Consider the following 15133-nt stretch of genomic DNA (forward strand, 5'->3'; position numbering starts at 1 on the left):
ACGCAACCTTGTCTAACTCCTTGAATAATATCGAAACAGTCACTCAGTTTCCCATTCACTCTTACACTCGCTTTGCTACCTGTATATATTGTTTTTATAGCTCGTAACATCCACCTATTGACTCCATACTCTTTCAGGACTTCCCAAAGTTCACTTCTATCTACCTTGTCAAAAGCTTTTTCTAGGACAACTAATGCACAGAAAACTTAAGTAAACCTAGAACTAGGAAAAAGGGTACGAAAAATAATGCATGAAAAATTTATTATAATAGCAAATACGAGAACGAATATAAAAGTAGCGATTATAATCTTTGGAAAAATAACAAAGTTGAAAATCGGAAAGTATCAAAAACTGAATCTCAAAAAGCCATAGAGATATTAGAAAGCCATAATAGAAATCAATGGGGTTCTTTTTAAAATAAGGCGATAGCTTAGGAAAACTGAAAGAACAAAATAATTGTTTAACAGAAATTTGCGAAAGTATTGTTGAGCTCACCAAAAGCCAACAATCAAATTAGAAAAGCTTTTAGAAAAAAAAGATAAAAGTCTATCAGGGAAACAAGCATATGGCAACCCATTTAACAAAGAATAAACCAGATCTACAGAGCCGCGACCCAACTAAACAGCGATATTAGCACGTAAGCCCAAAAATCAAGGAAATAATTTATCAAACAGTTGATAAATTATTAGAATAAGACATAATAGAACCCTCTTGTTCCGATTGGTCAAATCCTATAGTGATGATCAAAAAACTAGGTAAGAACTATAGATTCTGTTTTTATTTTAGAAAGGTTAACAATATTACAAAAAAAGACCTCTACTCAATCCCACTCATGACAGAAATATAAGAAACTTTGAGATTAGCAAAATCTATTCCAAAAATCGATTTAAAATTGGCTTATTTTCAAATCCCTTTAGAAGAAAGTTCAAAACCAATCACACCATTCACAGTCCCTGGAAAGGGTATGTATCAGAAATTAAATATTTAGGTATTAAAGTTAACCACAAAGAACTCCAAATAGACGACGAAAACTTCCAAGCAATTCTAGAATTCTTTAAACCTAAAAACATCAAACAATTACAGCGCATGATAGGGATGGCAAGTTGGTATAGAAAATTTATCCCACACTTTGCCGAAATGATAGAACCAATGAATGGATTACTGAAAAAAAATAAAACGTGGGATTAGGGATTAGAACAGGATGAGGCATTCCAAAGAATTAAAGACCTTTTAACATCAGCGCCAATTTTGACATCGATGGCGTAAATTACATAATCGCTTACGCGAGTAGAAATTTACACGGTGCAGAATTTTGGTACTCGGCATCAGAAAAAGAGTTCCTAGCCGTGATTTGGGCCATTAGGAAATGGATGCCATATCTCGATGGTTACAGCTTCAAAGTAATCACGGACCACTTAGCATTAAAGTGGCTTCATAGCCAAAAAAACCCACTCGCTGATTAGCCAGATAGGCATTAGAATTACTAGAATATGACTACGAAGTCATATATCGTAAAGGTAGTTCAAATTACGTCCCTGATGCTTTGTCCAGATCAGCAGGATCAGCAAAATCATAGAATTTGCGTTAGCTTGTAGCGTAAAAACCCGAAAGCATACGTAGATGACAAAACAGTTGACTGGTTCCCTACCAAAATCAGACATGTTAGAAAAAGTCCCTAAGAACATGAAAAATGGCGAATTAGAGATTCACAACTCTATTATTACCGAAATGATCCACTCAAATCTATTCTATTACCAGACTCAAACCCTTAGAAGTTAGTCCTACCCCAAAGCTTGAGACGTCCAGTTTTACGAAAAAACCACGACGAAACCCAGGCCGGACATTTAGGCTCAGAGAAAACTTACGCGAAAATTTCCTAACATTACTTCCGGCCAGGGGTATATTCGCACGTGATTAAAAACGTAAAAACTTGCAAGACTTGTCAAAGAGTAAAACCAAGTAACCAAAGTATGATAGGACTTATGGGAAAAAGGGTAATCGAAGAATAATGGACCATGGTTCACAATAGAGTCCGAATTCCGCAAACATGTGATTTCGCGTGGGGGAACACCGCGGATTCTTCACACTGATAATGGCACGGAATTTGTCAATAAAACACTCAGAGACTTAATAGAAAAATTCAGTGTTAGGAACACTAAAACACCTAAATATTACCCCTAAGCCAACCAAACAGAACGTTATAATAGAACAATCAAACCAATTATTAAAATCTACCTAGATAACGATTACTCCACCTGGGACGAACATATAGATGATTTGCAGTTTGCAATAAACAATAGAAAAAATTCGTCGACCCAATTCACCCCAGCCTTTTTTAACTTAGGTCGCGAATTAGAACCACTACAGTCCCTAAGAAAAAACTTCGAAAACGAAAGCGAAATAGAGTTTCAAAGTGTGGACAAATGGACAGAGATAGTTGATAGGGTACTAAATGTAGTAACAAAACTATCAAAATATAGACAAAAAACAGTTTAGCTTTACGACAAATACGAAGGACCTTTCATTATCAAAAAGAAAATTTCTCCAAATATATACGAATTAAAAAACCTTAAAGTAAAATGTAAATGTGAACGGAACGTAAATGATTTTAAATTAGACACCGCTAGCACAGATACTTGCAAATAGAAGCATTAAATACTAATGAAATTATATTAGGATATTTATACTCAAAATATGGCAAAACGGCAAGGGATCAATAGCATTATTAACAACAGCTGACTCCAAACTCAAAAACTGACTCAATGAAACCTAAATAATGAGACTCATTAGATCTTAAGAACAAAAATTAGACAGAACGGAACTTTACCTTTCAGAAAAAAGAAAATAATAAAGTGCTAACAGCAAAACACAGAACTTAAAATCCTATAACAGGAAACAAACTACTGTGACTATTTGTTAATAAAATAAATTACACGGCCTAAATAAAATTGAAAATTTTTATAAGTGAATAAAAGAACAGTAAAAAACAGACTTAAAATAAAATCGACTCCAAAAACAAGAAATTTACACGACAATCGGCTTAACGGACAAGTTTTTCGTTTCTGTTTTTATATTTGTTTCAAAAAGAAGATAACCATTAAGTGTGTTGGTTCAATCCGACTTTGAGTTTTTTAAATAGGTACGGCACTGATTCCATATATATTCTTTCCGAAGGATTTGTGAACGAAATAAAGAAAACTTGTCGAATATCCGGGGTTTTGCGAGATCCTCGGATCAATAAAATGTTGAAAAATCAACAAATTTGTTAAGGAAATTATTATTTTCGCGACAAATATGAATTTTACGAAAGATAGAAACCAGCGGGTAGCAGACGGTAGCATTTGAACGATTAGAATCGTTTGCTAATTCATTTTTTACTCATAATTCTGACATAATAGAAGAATTCTAGAGATCAACGGCTCTTCCAAAGGGCCAGGTCTTGATGATCATGTTCCCAAATTTTGCGAAATACGTTTTATAATGGAGCAAAAAGTAGATAGAACTGACATGCCCTGTCTGTGTTTTTGTAACTGGATTGGAATCAACTATCAGGCTAGCTGTTACCTTCACTCTACATGCGGAATCCGTGCGCCCTTCGTTATCGACCGTGGGTCAAGACTACAATTCTCAAAGGGGATAACCTTCCTTGTAAGAACTATGAGTGTTTGTAAATTACATTAGCCAAGGGTGCACAACCTGTACCGGTTCACGCGCATGGACTCCCATCAAGCTCCTCTTGTCCAGTGGAAACGAGTCTTACTGCTAACCACGCTGTCGTGGGTTCGAATCTTTTTCTCAACTTTTTTTTTGTATTTTAAACATGTCAAATAATAATTTTTAATGCTTCCCCGGCGAATCAATTATTTATTTGAAAAATATTACTGGGAAATAAATATCATGGAGACACTTTTCGTTGTTTAACATTTCTATACATAGAAATATAATAACGATTGAAAATACCGCATAAGCCCGCATGCGATTTTTCAAGGTTTAAAATAAAAATGATAAGAAACTAATTTCACAAAACATCATATTGATGTTTTTTTAAACCTGTGTTAAAAAACTTATTTTATGTATTCTTGATGTATTATTTGTGAGCACGTTTTCAAGTTGATGCTACTTTGTTAAATCTGTAGGAAAATCTTTATGGTTGGAATTATTTCGCATAAATATGTTGCCTCTTAATAAACCTAGAAGCTTAAACCATTCTTTAAAAGTATTTCATTTTCATATCCTAGCCATAATAAAAAGCACACTTAGCCGCGTTTTAATAATTGTGCCGTTTGTGCTCTTGGAAAAACAATACTCTTGATAAGAACCTTACATTTATAAAAATTATAAATCGAAACAAAACAAAAACACGTCTGACTGCAATACTCTTGTTACATAGAAGAAACTTTCGTTTGTATGGGCCCCATAACATTAAAATAAATTTTAGAACTCTGTCCTGACAAGTTTTTAAGCCTCTAAAAACCTTTAAGAAATAAAAATGTATTAGGCCTACAAGTAATTTCGGTGCTTCAACTTCGATGTCTTGTGACTTTTGGTCAAACTTAAATTATTTTTGCGTCCTAAAATAGTTTCAAAAAGCGAATCTCAAAGCTCCCCGTGTGGAAAAGTTTCAATGGGTGAACCGTGGGTCAACAATGGCTTAAGCGGGGGGTGAGCGTGGGTTATGCATGGAGTAAGCGTGGCTCAAGATGGGTCAATGTTCACCTACGGTCCTCCAAACGGTCCTCTCATGGTTACGGATAATGGGTAAAACATGGCTAATGGCCTCTCCCATGCTTCGCCCACGGTAGAAGCTGATTTGGTTTGAATTCAACGTTGGCAAAATTTTCGAAGGTGGACACAATCTGCTACATTTTTCCCACTTATTAGCAAGGATTTGTGGGAAAATAGTTTCTTTTATTGGACTCAACGAAATTTTCAAAAAGCAACATCATCCTATCAATAATGCATGGGTTATGGCTCAATTGTAGCATAGCGCTATTCTTGCTCTTGTCCGTGTCCCATGCTTAGGAGACCCTAAACACAAAGGACTAAATACTCAAAAAACATCCAAGGGATGGAAATTAGCCTTAGCTAGAAATTAAAATCCTGGTTTGCCAATAGCCGACATGTCTCTACATGGTAAGTTCACTAACAGGGTGCATCGGATCGTTCACCACGTCGTTCAATACGTCATCTACGATAACTTTTAGAACATTTAAACTGAGCTCACAGTCAAAAGAACTAAATATTGTGTGTGGACGATCCGCATATACCGGATCGAGCACTAGGTAGTATAATACGTACTCTACGAGAACTTTTAAAACATTTAAATTTTGTGAATAACGAAAACAATTATAAATGGTCTAGCGACGATCCGGATACAGCGGATCGAGATGCAGGTAGTATAATGCGTGCTTTACAAGAACATTTAAAAAATTCAAATTACGTGAATAAGGAAAACAATTCCAAATGATAAGACGACGAGACGGGTGCAGTAGATCGTCCACCACGACGTAGCTTAGCACCTATTTTACAAGAACTTTTTCAAAATGTAAATTGTTCCAACAGACTAAATAACCTTCAATATTACGCTGACGATCCTTGTGAACCCAATCGCGCACCAGGTAGCTTAGCACGTATTACACTAAAACTGTTTTCAAATTTCAGTTGTTTCAACAACTAAAATAATTTTCAATAGTAAAGCGACGATCCGTGCGGACTGGATCGTGTACCTGGTAGCTTAGCACGTACTTATTCAAAAGATTTTCAAAATTCAATTTGTTTGAAAAGACAAAATAACTACCAGATGGTGTAAATATCAGAAGTAAATACCAAGTAACAACCTGAATGACGTTTCGAGCTACCTAATTCAAGATTCGACGCACGCGGGTTGTTGACTCACAATTTGACAATTTTTTTTTTGCTACTGGAAAAAATTCCATTTCAGAAAAGTTTCTGTAGATGACGTCTTGATCGATCTGGCTTTCGACCCAGTGCACTCTAATCGTCGAAACACAATTTTTAGTCATTTTCTTGTGAACCGCGTACTTCAACTCACCTTTGGTAGTTATTTTGACAGTAAGTACAATTTAAATGTTTTAAAGTTCTCGTAGAAAACGTGCTAAATTACCTTGTTTGCGACCCGGTGCACCAGGATCGTCGACACAATTTTTAGTTATTTTGGGTGGTTCAACAATTTAAATTTTGAAAATTTTCTCGTAGAATGCGTGCTAAGCTATCTGGTTCTCGATCCGGTGCACCGGGATCGTCGACTTACCATTTGCAGTTGTTTTCGTTATTCACAAAGTTTTATTTTTAAAAAGTTCTCGTAGAATACGTATCATACTACTTGGTGCACGATTCGGTGTATCCGGATCGTCGACACACAATTTTTAGTTATTTTGAGTGTTGCAACATTTTAAATTTTGAAAAAGTTATCGTAGAATATATGATAAACTACCTGCTGCGCGACTCGGTGCACCCGGGTCGTCGACTCACCATTGGTAGTTATTTTAGCTGTTAGCACAGTTTAAATTTTCTAAAAGTTCTCGTAGATGACGTCTTGAACGACGTGGTGAACGATCCGATGCACCCGAGTAGTGAACTTACCATGTAGAGACATGTCGGCTATTGTCAAACTTAAGATTTTAATTTTTAGCTAAGGCTAATTTCCGCTAACACTTGAATGTTTTTTTGAGTATTTATTCATTTTTGTTTAGCATGTCTTAAGCGTGGGAGACGGGCAAGAGCAAGGCTTGGGCTATGCTACCATTGAGCCATGACCCATGCATTATTGACTGGATGATGTTGCTTTTTGAAATTTCGTAAAGTCCAATAAAAGAAACTATTTTTCCACAAATCAAAAGCAGATTTTGTCTACCTTCGAAAATTTTGCCAAAGTTTAATTCAAACCAAATCACGTTCTACCGTGGGCGAAGCATGGGAGAGGGGCCATTAGCCATGCTTAACCCTTTGTCCACATTGATGAGACGACCGTGGGAGGACCGTGGGTGAACATTGACCCATCTTGAGCTACGCTTACCACACGCCCCCTGAAACTACCTTAGGACGTAAAAAAATTCAAATTTGACCAAGAGTTATAAAACATTAAAGTAAAAGCACCGAAATAATGTGTAGACCTAATATGTATACAAAAATTTAAAAACTGCTAAGAAAACAGTTAAGATTGCAAAAAACAACACACTGAAATACTCAACTTAGTTAAAGTCAGTTCCATGAAAAAAAATTCCCTGGAAGTCAGCTAAATTCGAAAAGATATGAGCGGCGTATATTCTTTCCATTTCGAAAGTAAAGCCCGTGACAATAATTTATTATTGGGGGTATACTGGTCATTATGCAAAAATAATGAAAAACCAAACAAAAAAATGTTAAAAACTAATCATTTTTTAGAGCCTCCCTGTATGCGAAATGGGTCCCTGACCCAAAAATAGTACAGACTTAAAATCGAGCTACTCTCTAAATTTGAGTAAGTGAGAAATGGGTCACTAAATCAAATGCGTAAGGATTTTCACTGATGAATAGTGAAAGCTCACTGATTCAAATTTAGAGAGTAAATTTTGTTTTTCTTTAAGTAGCTTACAATAATTTATTTTATTTAATAGACATTGAAGAAGAAAATACGTTTTTATGATTTAATTTTAGAATTTGTTAGAGAAACGGCTTAAACAAATTTTAAATATCTCTTTGCTGTAAATTGAATGTTACACTGCTAGCGAGCTTATCAGATTGTTTCCAAACGTTTTTGGTATCTGACACGTATGATTTATCATTTTTTGTTCTTCATTGGAAAATAGTTATCTCTGATCTCTGTTCTTTATTTCCTGCATTCGTTACAGCATCAGGAAATTCATTTTTGATTACAGATTGTAATACATCAAAATGGTATATGTATTGTCCATTTAAAGTTGAGCTTAGAAAAATTACTTATTCGAAGAAATTGATACAAATATAATCAATCTGTACAACATATACTTTCAAATTCTTAAATTGTCAAATTCAGATGCTTTCAAATAGTATCATGTTTGAATGCGAAAATTATTATAAAATAAAAGTCCCTATCCCGAATCATATTTTTCTATGGGAATGTGATTCTAACAAACAAGTTTATTATGGTCATGTGTAAAAATATTAGAGATGTATTCTCAAAGTAACTTTCTTTGAAAAGTGCATCCAATTATGTCAGAAATTTCTCACTTTTAGTTAGTGTGACACTTTCTCTAGCTGCCGATTACGTATCAGGGAACGCTGTTCATAAAATAATTAAGAGAGCAGAAAATAAAGTTGAGTTTTATTTCCCTATTTTGATAAAAAGTTCAAACATTTAGTGTAAAATTTATACTCCTGCGTGCTTAAATCTGAAAACACGACTGTTATTTTTCAGCTATGTAATTTAACTTAATTTTATAACTGCGCTGTTTAATTTCGAGGCGCATGAATATATTTTTCAAAATCTACGTTTCTGATATTTATTTTTTCCAAATTACCGTTTGTCTTAATTTTTATAATTCTAAATTACAATCGGGTATTAGTTTAATTTTTCCGTGTTTCTTTTTGTCATAATTTGCAATTTATAGAATTGCAATTTACCTACATTTTTTTAATTCCCCTTTAAAATCATTTCAGTATTTGTAATATTTTACATAAAATATCATGTTTTTTCCTTTAAATTTCTATTTTTAATAATTGCAATATTTGTAATAATTTACATGTAATATAATTTTTATTTTCGAGAATTATCAATTAGTACAACTTTTATTATTCTGCAGTTCCGAATAGCTATCATGACATAATGTTTATTTACATGTAAAAAATGATGAAAATCGGTCATTCGAAAAAATAAAAAATATGCTCATTTGTAATTTAAGAAAATTTAAAATATTGCAACCGGTTTTTTGGAATCATAAATTATGACTAATGATCATTCGAAATTATGCAAGTGCGGACAAATGGTAATTCGGAAACATAAATGATATAGCTATTGGTAATTCAGAATAATAAAAATTATAGTAGTGGGCCATTCAGAAAAAGAAAAATTATAGTAGTGGATCATTCAGAAAAATAAAAAAATAGGGAAAACAGTTAGTTGATCAAATTAATTTTGTTTAAAAAAAAACTTATGAGAAGTTAAATTCTCGGAATATTCCTGCTTCTCTTCATGTTTTCAATTTCTCTATAAATTCCCTTGCGAAAAAAAAGTTTCTAACTTTTATTGCTTTTATATTTTAGAAATCAAATTCTTTTTAGCGATTCAACATTATGAAACAGCTTATATTTCGCACGAATATATTAAAATCGTAAATCAAGTCCATGACTCATTCCTTTTTGGAAGCAAAGGAAATTGCGAAAATTACCCAGTAGGCAAAAAAATTAAGGGCGTCCTAGAGACGTCTTTAGGACATCCCTAAGACGTCTTTTGTAACATGTCTTTTGGACGACCTAGGGATGCTCTTAAAACGTCTAATGTCAGTACGAAAGACGTCCCGAGAATGTCCATGCCTTTAAGACGTCTTTAAGTCATCTTTAGGACGTAAGACGTCTTAGAGATGTTAATTGGACTGACATAAGACGTACTAGGAACTTCCCAAAGACGTTCTTGGGACTTTCATAATTATGTGCCCACTGGGTAAGCTTAAATTGGTAAAAGCGAACCACCGTAACTTTATTTGTAGCGTTTTCGCTTCGTTCAAAATAAACAAGATTCAGTCTGACGAATATGGGCCCTTTCTGTTTCCAAGTTCCTTGATCCTTTGGTAATCGACAGAGAGATTCTCGAGAAGCTAGTCATTAATTCAAAGGGTAATTCTAAAGATCCCAATTAGTTTTGGAGCTCTTGACCTATCCGAAGCATTCAGAGAAGTCGGTACAAATTAGCTGGCCTTCAAGAACAAATCTGATTCAAATTTCTTTCACTTTCAGTTAACACTAATCGAGATTTCTTGACGAATGAAAAATATTGTTGGTTATAATTTTTTTGTTATAATATTTTGCCAATTATAGAATGATATTATTTTACAATATATACAAAAGAAGGATCTGAATCTCTAGTAAACTCTCTCGCTCGATCAACCAGAGAAACAAATTCCAGAAATGATTAAAATTCCTCTCTTTGCCAGAAGCTTCACCTGCATATTACTTTGAGAACCGTAAAAGTTCTGGAATAGCTTCCTGGTTGAAAATTGAGAGTCGCCCGCCGGAAGTCGTAGCCGTTTCTTGATGCGAACTTGTAAGATCGTTTAAACTTATGGAGGGGCGTAGGTTTTCTTTGAAATTTTCAGTGTTCAAGTCCTGAGCAGGGTGAGGAATTGGCTTCCAGTGCTGGAAATAAGAAAAAGAGAATCAGAAGGAAAAGGCAAAAGGAGACAAAGAAATTGTCGTTCATGATGTTGTGTTTCCATGCAAAAATTTATATTTGGTGCAATATACAAATTGACGCAGTCGCATGAAACCGCGACGTATTATTTTTTGTTTCACCTTGCTGTCCTGATAACTTTATAAATAAATGAACAAGGAAAGGCCTCCTGCCTGGTGTCCATTTTTGGCGATGCTTGATTTTTTTTTTCATCGGTGATTAGTGAAAATGCATCATTTAGTTTCTCGGCTTAAGGTGCTTCGATTTCTTACCACCAACCTGTAACAATTATAGTTTAATATTAAAAAATCATATCAAACTTTATCATCAAAATGCACGATGGTGTTTTTTTTTAATTTACAATTTTGTAAGTCATTCAGCGACTACTATATATCTATAATTAAATACGATTCCAAGCAATTTTTAATTTTTGCGTCGTATGGGTGTGAAATTCATAGCATTGGCTTGACACGACTGCTTAAATAAATTTCACGAGCTCAGGTTTACTAAATTTTATGTGGAAAAAATCTAACGTTTCCAATAAATACTTGCCTGCACTTCTATCAGAAATAAATGAAAATGATTATATTATATTATATTTATTCAAAGAAAAAGTTTCGATTCTGTTCTAAGTAACTTAAACAATGACTTACCACCACTGCCTCCAGACCATCCGCCTCCACCGCCTCCAGATTTCCACCCGCCACCGCTGGGTTTCCATCCACTGCTACCGCCGCTGGACCAGCCACTACTGGGCCAGCCGCCACCACCTCCACCAGTTTTCCAACCACTACCACCGCCGCTCGGCCAACCACCTCCACTTCCACCACCTCCTAGTTTCCAACCGCCTCCACCACCGCTGGGCCATCCTCCACCTCCGCCGCTGACTGTGATAACTTTTATAATTTTACCACCCCCACCACCGCCATTCCAGCCACCCCCGCCTCCACCTCCACCTCCGTTCCAGCCGCCTCCGCTGCCACCACCACTACTCCAACCAGATTTCCATCCGCTACTTCCGCCACTGGGCCAGCCGCTACTTATGTATCCTCCTTTAAACAAACAAAGTCAATTTTATTAAATATTTTTGGAGTCTTTCAAAAATTAATAGCCTGTTAGTTTCTGAATATTTAAATCTATTTAAAAGCATTTTAATTGGAGTGCATTGATTATGTATTACTTTTTATGATATTTATAAAAAAGAATTATGAGCTATTGTGCACATTTGGAATTTTTCATAAAGTGTAGTCATTAGATATGAAAAAAATGCAAGGAGAATTTAAAATTCTCATGATAATAATTCTAAAAATATACTGCTTTTCTGGAAAAAAATCACTGTTTCCAATGTTTTCACTTAATCTTATTAATTCTAAATTCGACCATGCTTTTCCATTTTTTTTGTATTTTCAAGCAAAAAATTATCAACTTTCTTGAATTAAAGGTTTACAAAACATTGAGAAATAAAATAAAATAATTACATTTTTATTTAATTAACAAATCTCATTGTTATACGTTGTAACGTTGGTTCTACTAAATTTTAAAGTAGGTCGAATAATGCAGTCGCTAAACATTTATTTCTTTTCTGTGAAAATAGATTAGTTTCCAAATTTAGAAGAAAAAATACGAACATGGTTGGTTATTGGGTTTTTAGTTTTTCGTTGAGATATTAAGGGAACTTCCTTACAAAGTTGCAAGTTAATCCTAGGTGGGAAATATTTCCATACTTGTGTAACGACTCAAGGGAATTGCAAGTAATAAGTGTCTTCGTTTATGGCATTTGCGCAAAACAAATCTGCCTGAAGTCACTTAACACCTGTCGCTCAAATGCGGTATCTCCTAATAAATCACTGATTACAACAGAGTAAAGTCAATTACATACAGTATTAAAAAAAAAATTGTGGCTTTTTCATTTACACACAAAGTCTCTGTAGTGATCCTGGAGTAAATATAATTTTAATTTGTATTTTAATGAAATTTGTTTTAATGATGCGCATAGAGGAGTGTTTAAACTTTTTATTATTTTTAATTTAAGGGTACAACTTTCTTACTTTCTATGAAAAGATAGTCTTCTATTTTCATAGATTAAAAGAAAATAAATGTCGTAAGAATTTTTTCCCGAGAAATGGATGTAATTACTTTTAGAATTTTTTACTTGTAATTACAATAAATAAACATTCTTCATTACCTGAAATTTCTTAAATTTCTCGAAAAGTGATTACTAAACTTTTCGGAAAAAATTAATATTGATGTCTATTACTTGCCTTGGTATACAAAAATATATGCTGTAACCTCAATAAAAGTGGAATAGTGTCTACTTCTCGATTAGACAAAAATGGAAACTACATGAATTACATTTTTCTGCGATGCCTCGCTTGATTTTTTTGGATATGGAATTTTTCGGCATTTGTTCAATAACTTTCAATAATTTAATGATATTCAGGTTTCCTGTTTTTTTACTATCATGAAACTTATATATTCTCTTTTTTCGTTGAAATAAATTCTCAGGGTTTTCTTTGGCACTTTATTTATAGTTAAATTATATATTATGTATATTAATTTAAATAATAAACATCAATTTTAATTGTTTTCTGACAAATTTAAGGCTCATTCATCGATATAATTGAAGCAAATGCAGGTAAAGAAAAATGTTTATTTATTCTGATTAATAGCAAATAAATTCGAAATGTTAATTACATCAATTTCTGGAGAATAGAAATTCGTCACAACTTTCAAATATGTGTTTTTTATTATCGAAAATTTGATTTTCTATGACGGCTTATAAATTTCAAAATTGCACGGCAAAGAAAACAATTTTTTAAATATTTCAATTATACTATAATGCAAAGGAAACTTTCCTTGGTGTTTGAAAGTCAAGGTACTAGAAACTGACTAAAGGTTATATCTACGGATCAATTTTTACAATAAATATTTACCTGCGTCTCACGCACCCCCCAAAATAAAAATAAAGTAAAATAAGAAACCGATATACTAGAAATAAAAATATTATAATCACGAATAGAACTTTCATGTCTGATTTTAAAAAATATGTCGATTCCAATAAAACCTAATTTTGGTTTTTCATAATTTGAAAGATAATTATTGACCTAATTAATTAATTAATTAGTGTTTCAACAAAATAAATAGCTAATAACAAGGGTATAATTATTTATTGTTAAAAAAATTGACAAAATTTAAAAAAATTAAATTTAATGTTGTTAATCTCATAACACTAAATGACATAATTATAAAGGAATTACCATATGCAGAAGCGGCAATTGCCAGGAAAATCGCGAGCACGAACACCTAAAATCAGAAATTCACTGAAATACCAATCCCAAATGTAAAATCGTTTACTTCAAACCGCTATATCAGAGAATAGTAAAAAAAGAGAAAACTTTAAGAAGGAAAAAAATGCACTGTGAGAACCGAACGCAATGTTTACGTACCTTCATGGTGAAGTGTTTGATGCCCCTCGACCAAGTCCGAGTCTCTTTTATAGCTACTGCCTTTCTTCTTAAATCCCCGCTCTAATCTTTCGATATAAAACAATCCGAACTAAGATCCAGCACCATAACTTCCTTCGAAACTACAATTATTTATTTCTTATATGAGAGAGCAAACTTTTAACCTTTACTTTTCCACCACAGATCGCAGATTTTATATTATATTCGTATGTGTACTGTTCCAGCGATAGATGCAGTTTGAAAATTGCAAAACTTAGAAACATGCAAATTTTTGATGAAAATTTATTGGAAACTTATAAATATTGACCGATCAATAATATGTCGTATAAACTTAGGGATTAGTCTTAAAATCTAAATTGTTGAGGAAGATTTAATTTTTAGTCAAATACTAATAATCTGTAGTCAACTTTTGATAATTGTTAATTTATTTAATAATCAAAAATTTTTAATTCATCTAGTTAAAAATGATGTATGACTAAGAATTAGTTACATTTCACCAACAAATAAGTTAACCCTAGACTAATTCAATGCTTGACAAATTGCCCATATTATTATCAGAAGGTTATTTTTTTAAAGTAAAATTTGTAGTCGTTGTAAAATTAATTCTGAATAAATTTCAACTTTAAAAGAACTGATATAGATATAACAGACTTATGTCAATTTGAATTAACTAGAGCGAATTAAATTGTATTAAAATTAAAAATTTTACATTTGTATTTCAAGATTTTTTTAAGATTTGGATGTGAAAACTTCTAGCAAATTGGACCTCAATACAATATACATATTTAAAACTTTTTTATGTGTTAATGTTGAAATCTGTTTTGAATCATTAAATTTTTATTTTTATTTCAAGTGACTAATATTGTATATTTTTTAACAGTAAATGTCTCGCTCACTGAATTTTGAAGAACCTAGCCGCCTTTTCTCAGCAACCGTGGCTCACCAAAAATATTTTTTCTCTGCTTACCGAATTTCAGTGAACCACACGGAAACAAAATTCTTGAGGCGAACGAGTGAATCGAGAATATATTAAACTCAAAGAAAGTGTACGCTTGGATTAGGTAAAACGTTTAGTTAGAAGAGTTACACATTTAGTTACTTTATGTAAATTGTTCTCGTAAATCAGGAATTTGGACAAAATTGCTAAGTTCGAAAGTTTATTATTTTCGACAGATTATGTATAATTGTATTATCTTAAGATGAGAAAAAAATTTAATTGTTATAGAAATATATTAACTTACAGTAGCCAATTTTTCGTCTGGTATCGCGAAAATGAATTTCCCTGAATTCCGTGTAATGCATTTGG

At 33.1% G+C, this 15133-nt stretch overlaps 1 protein-coding gene across 1 annotated transcript in view; it reads right to left on the reverse strand.

Moving 5' to 3' along the window:
* Positions 1 to 10397: 10397 nt before the first annotated feature.
* The window catches only part of LOC117178616 (glycine-rich protein 5-like), a 106717-nt gene continuing 101981 nt past the window's right edge, over positions 10398 to 15133 (reverse strand). Inside the window, exons 2-3 of the mRNA XM_033370040.1 lie at positions 11017 to 11415; positions 10398 to 10642 (exon numbers count right to left, since the gene is read on the reverse strand). Of these exons, the coding sequence (XP_033225931.1) occupies positions 10632 to 10642; positions 11017 to 11415 (410 nt within the window). The 3' untranslated portion in view covers positions 10398 to 10631. The remainder of the gene's footprint in view (positions 10643 to 11016; positions 11416 to 15133) is intronic.

Source organism: Belonocnema kinseyi, chromosome 8 (assembly GCF_010883055.1).
Source record: "Belonocnema kinseyi isolate 2016_QV_RU_SX_M_011 chromosome 8, B_treatae_v1, whole genome shotgun sequence".
NCBI lineage: Eukaryota > Metazoa > Arthropoda > Insecta > Hymenoptera > Cynipidae > Belonocnema > Belonocnema kinseyi.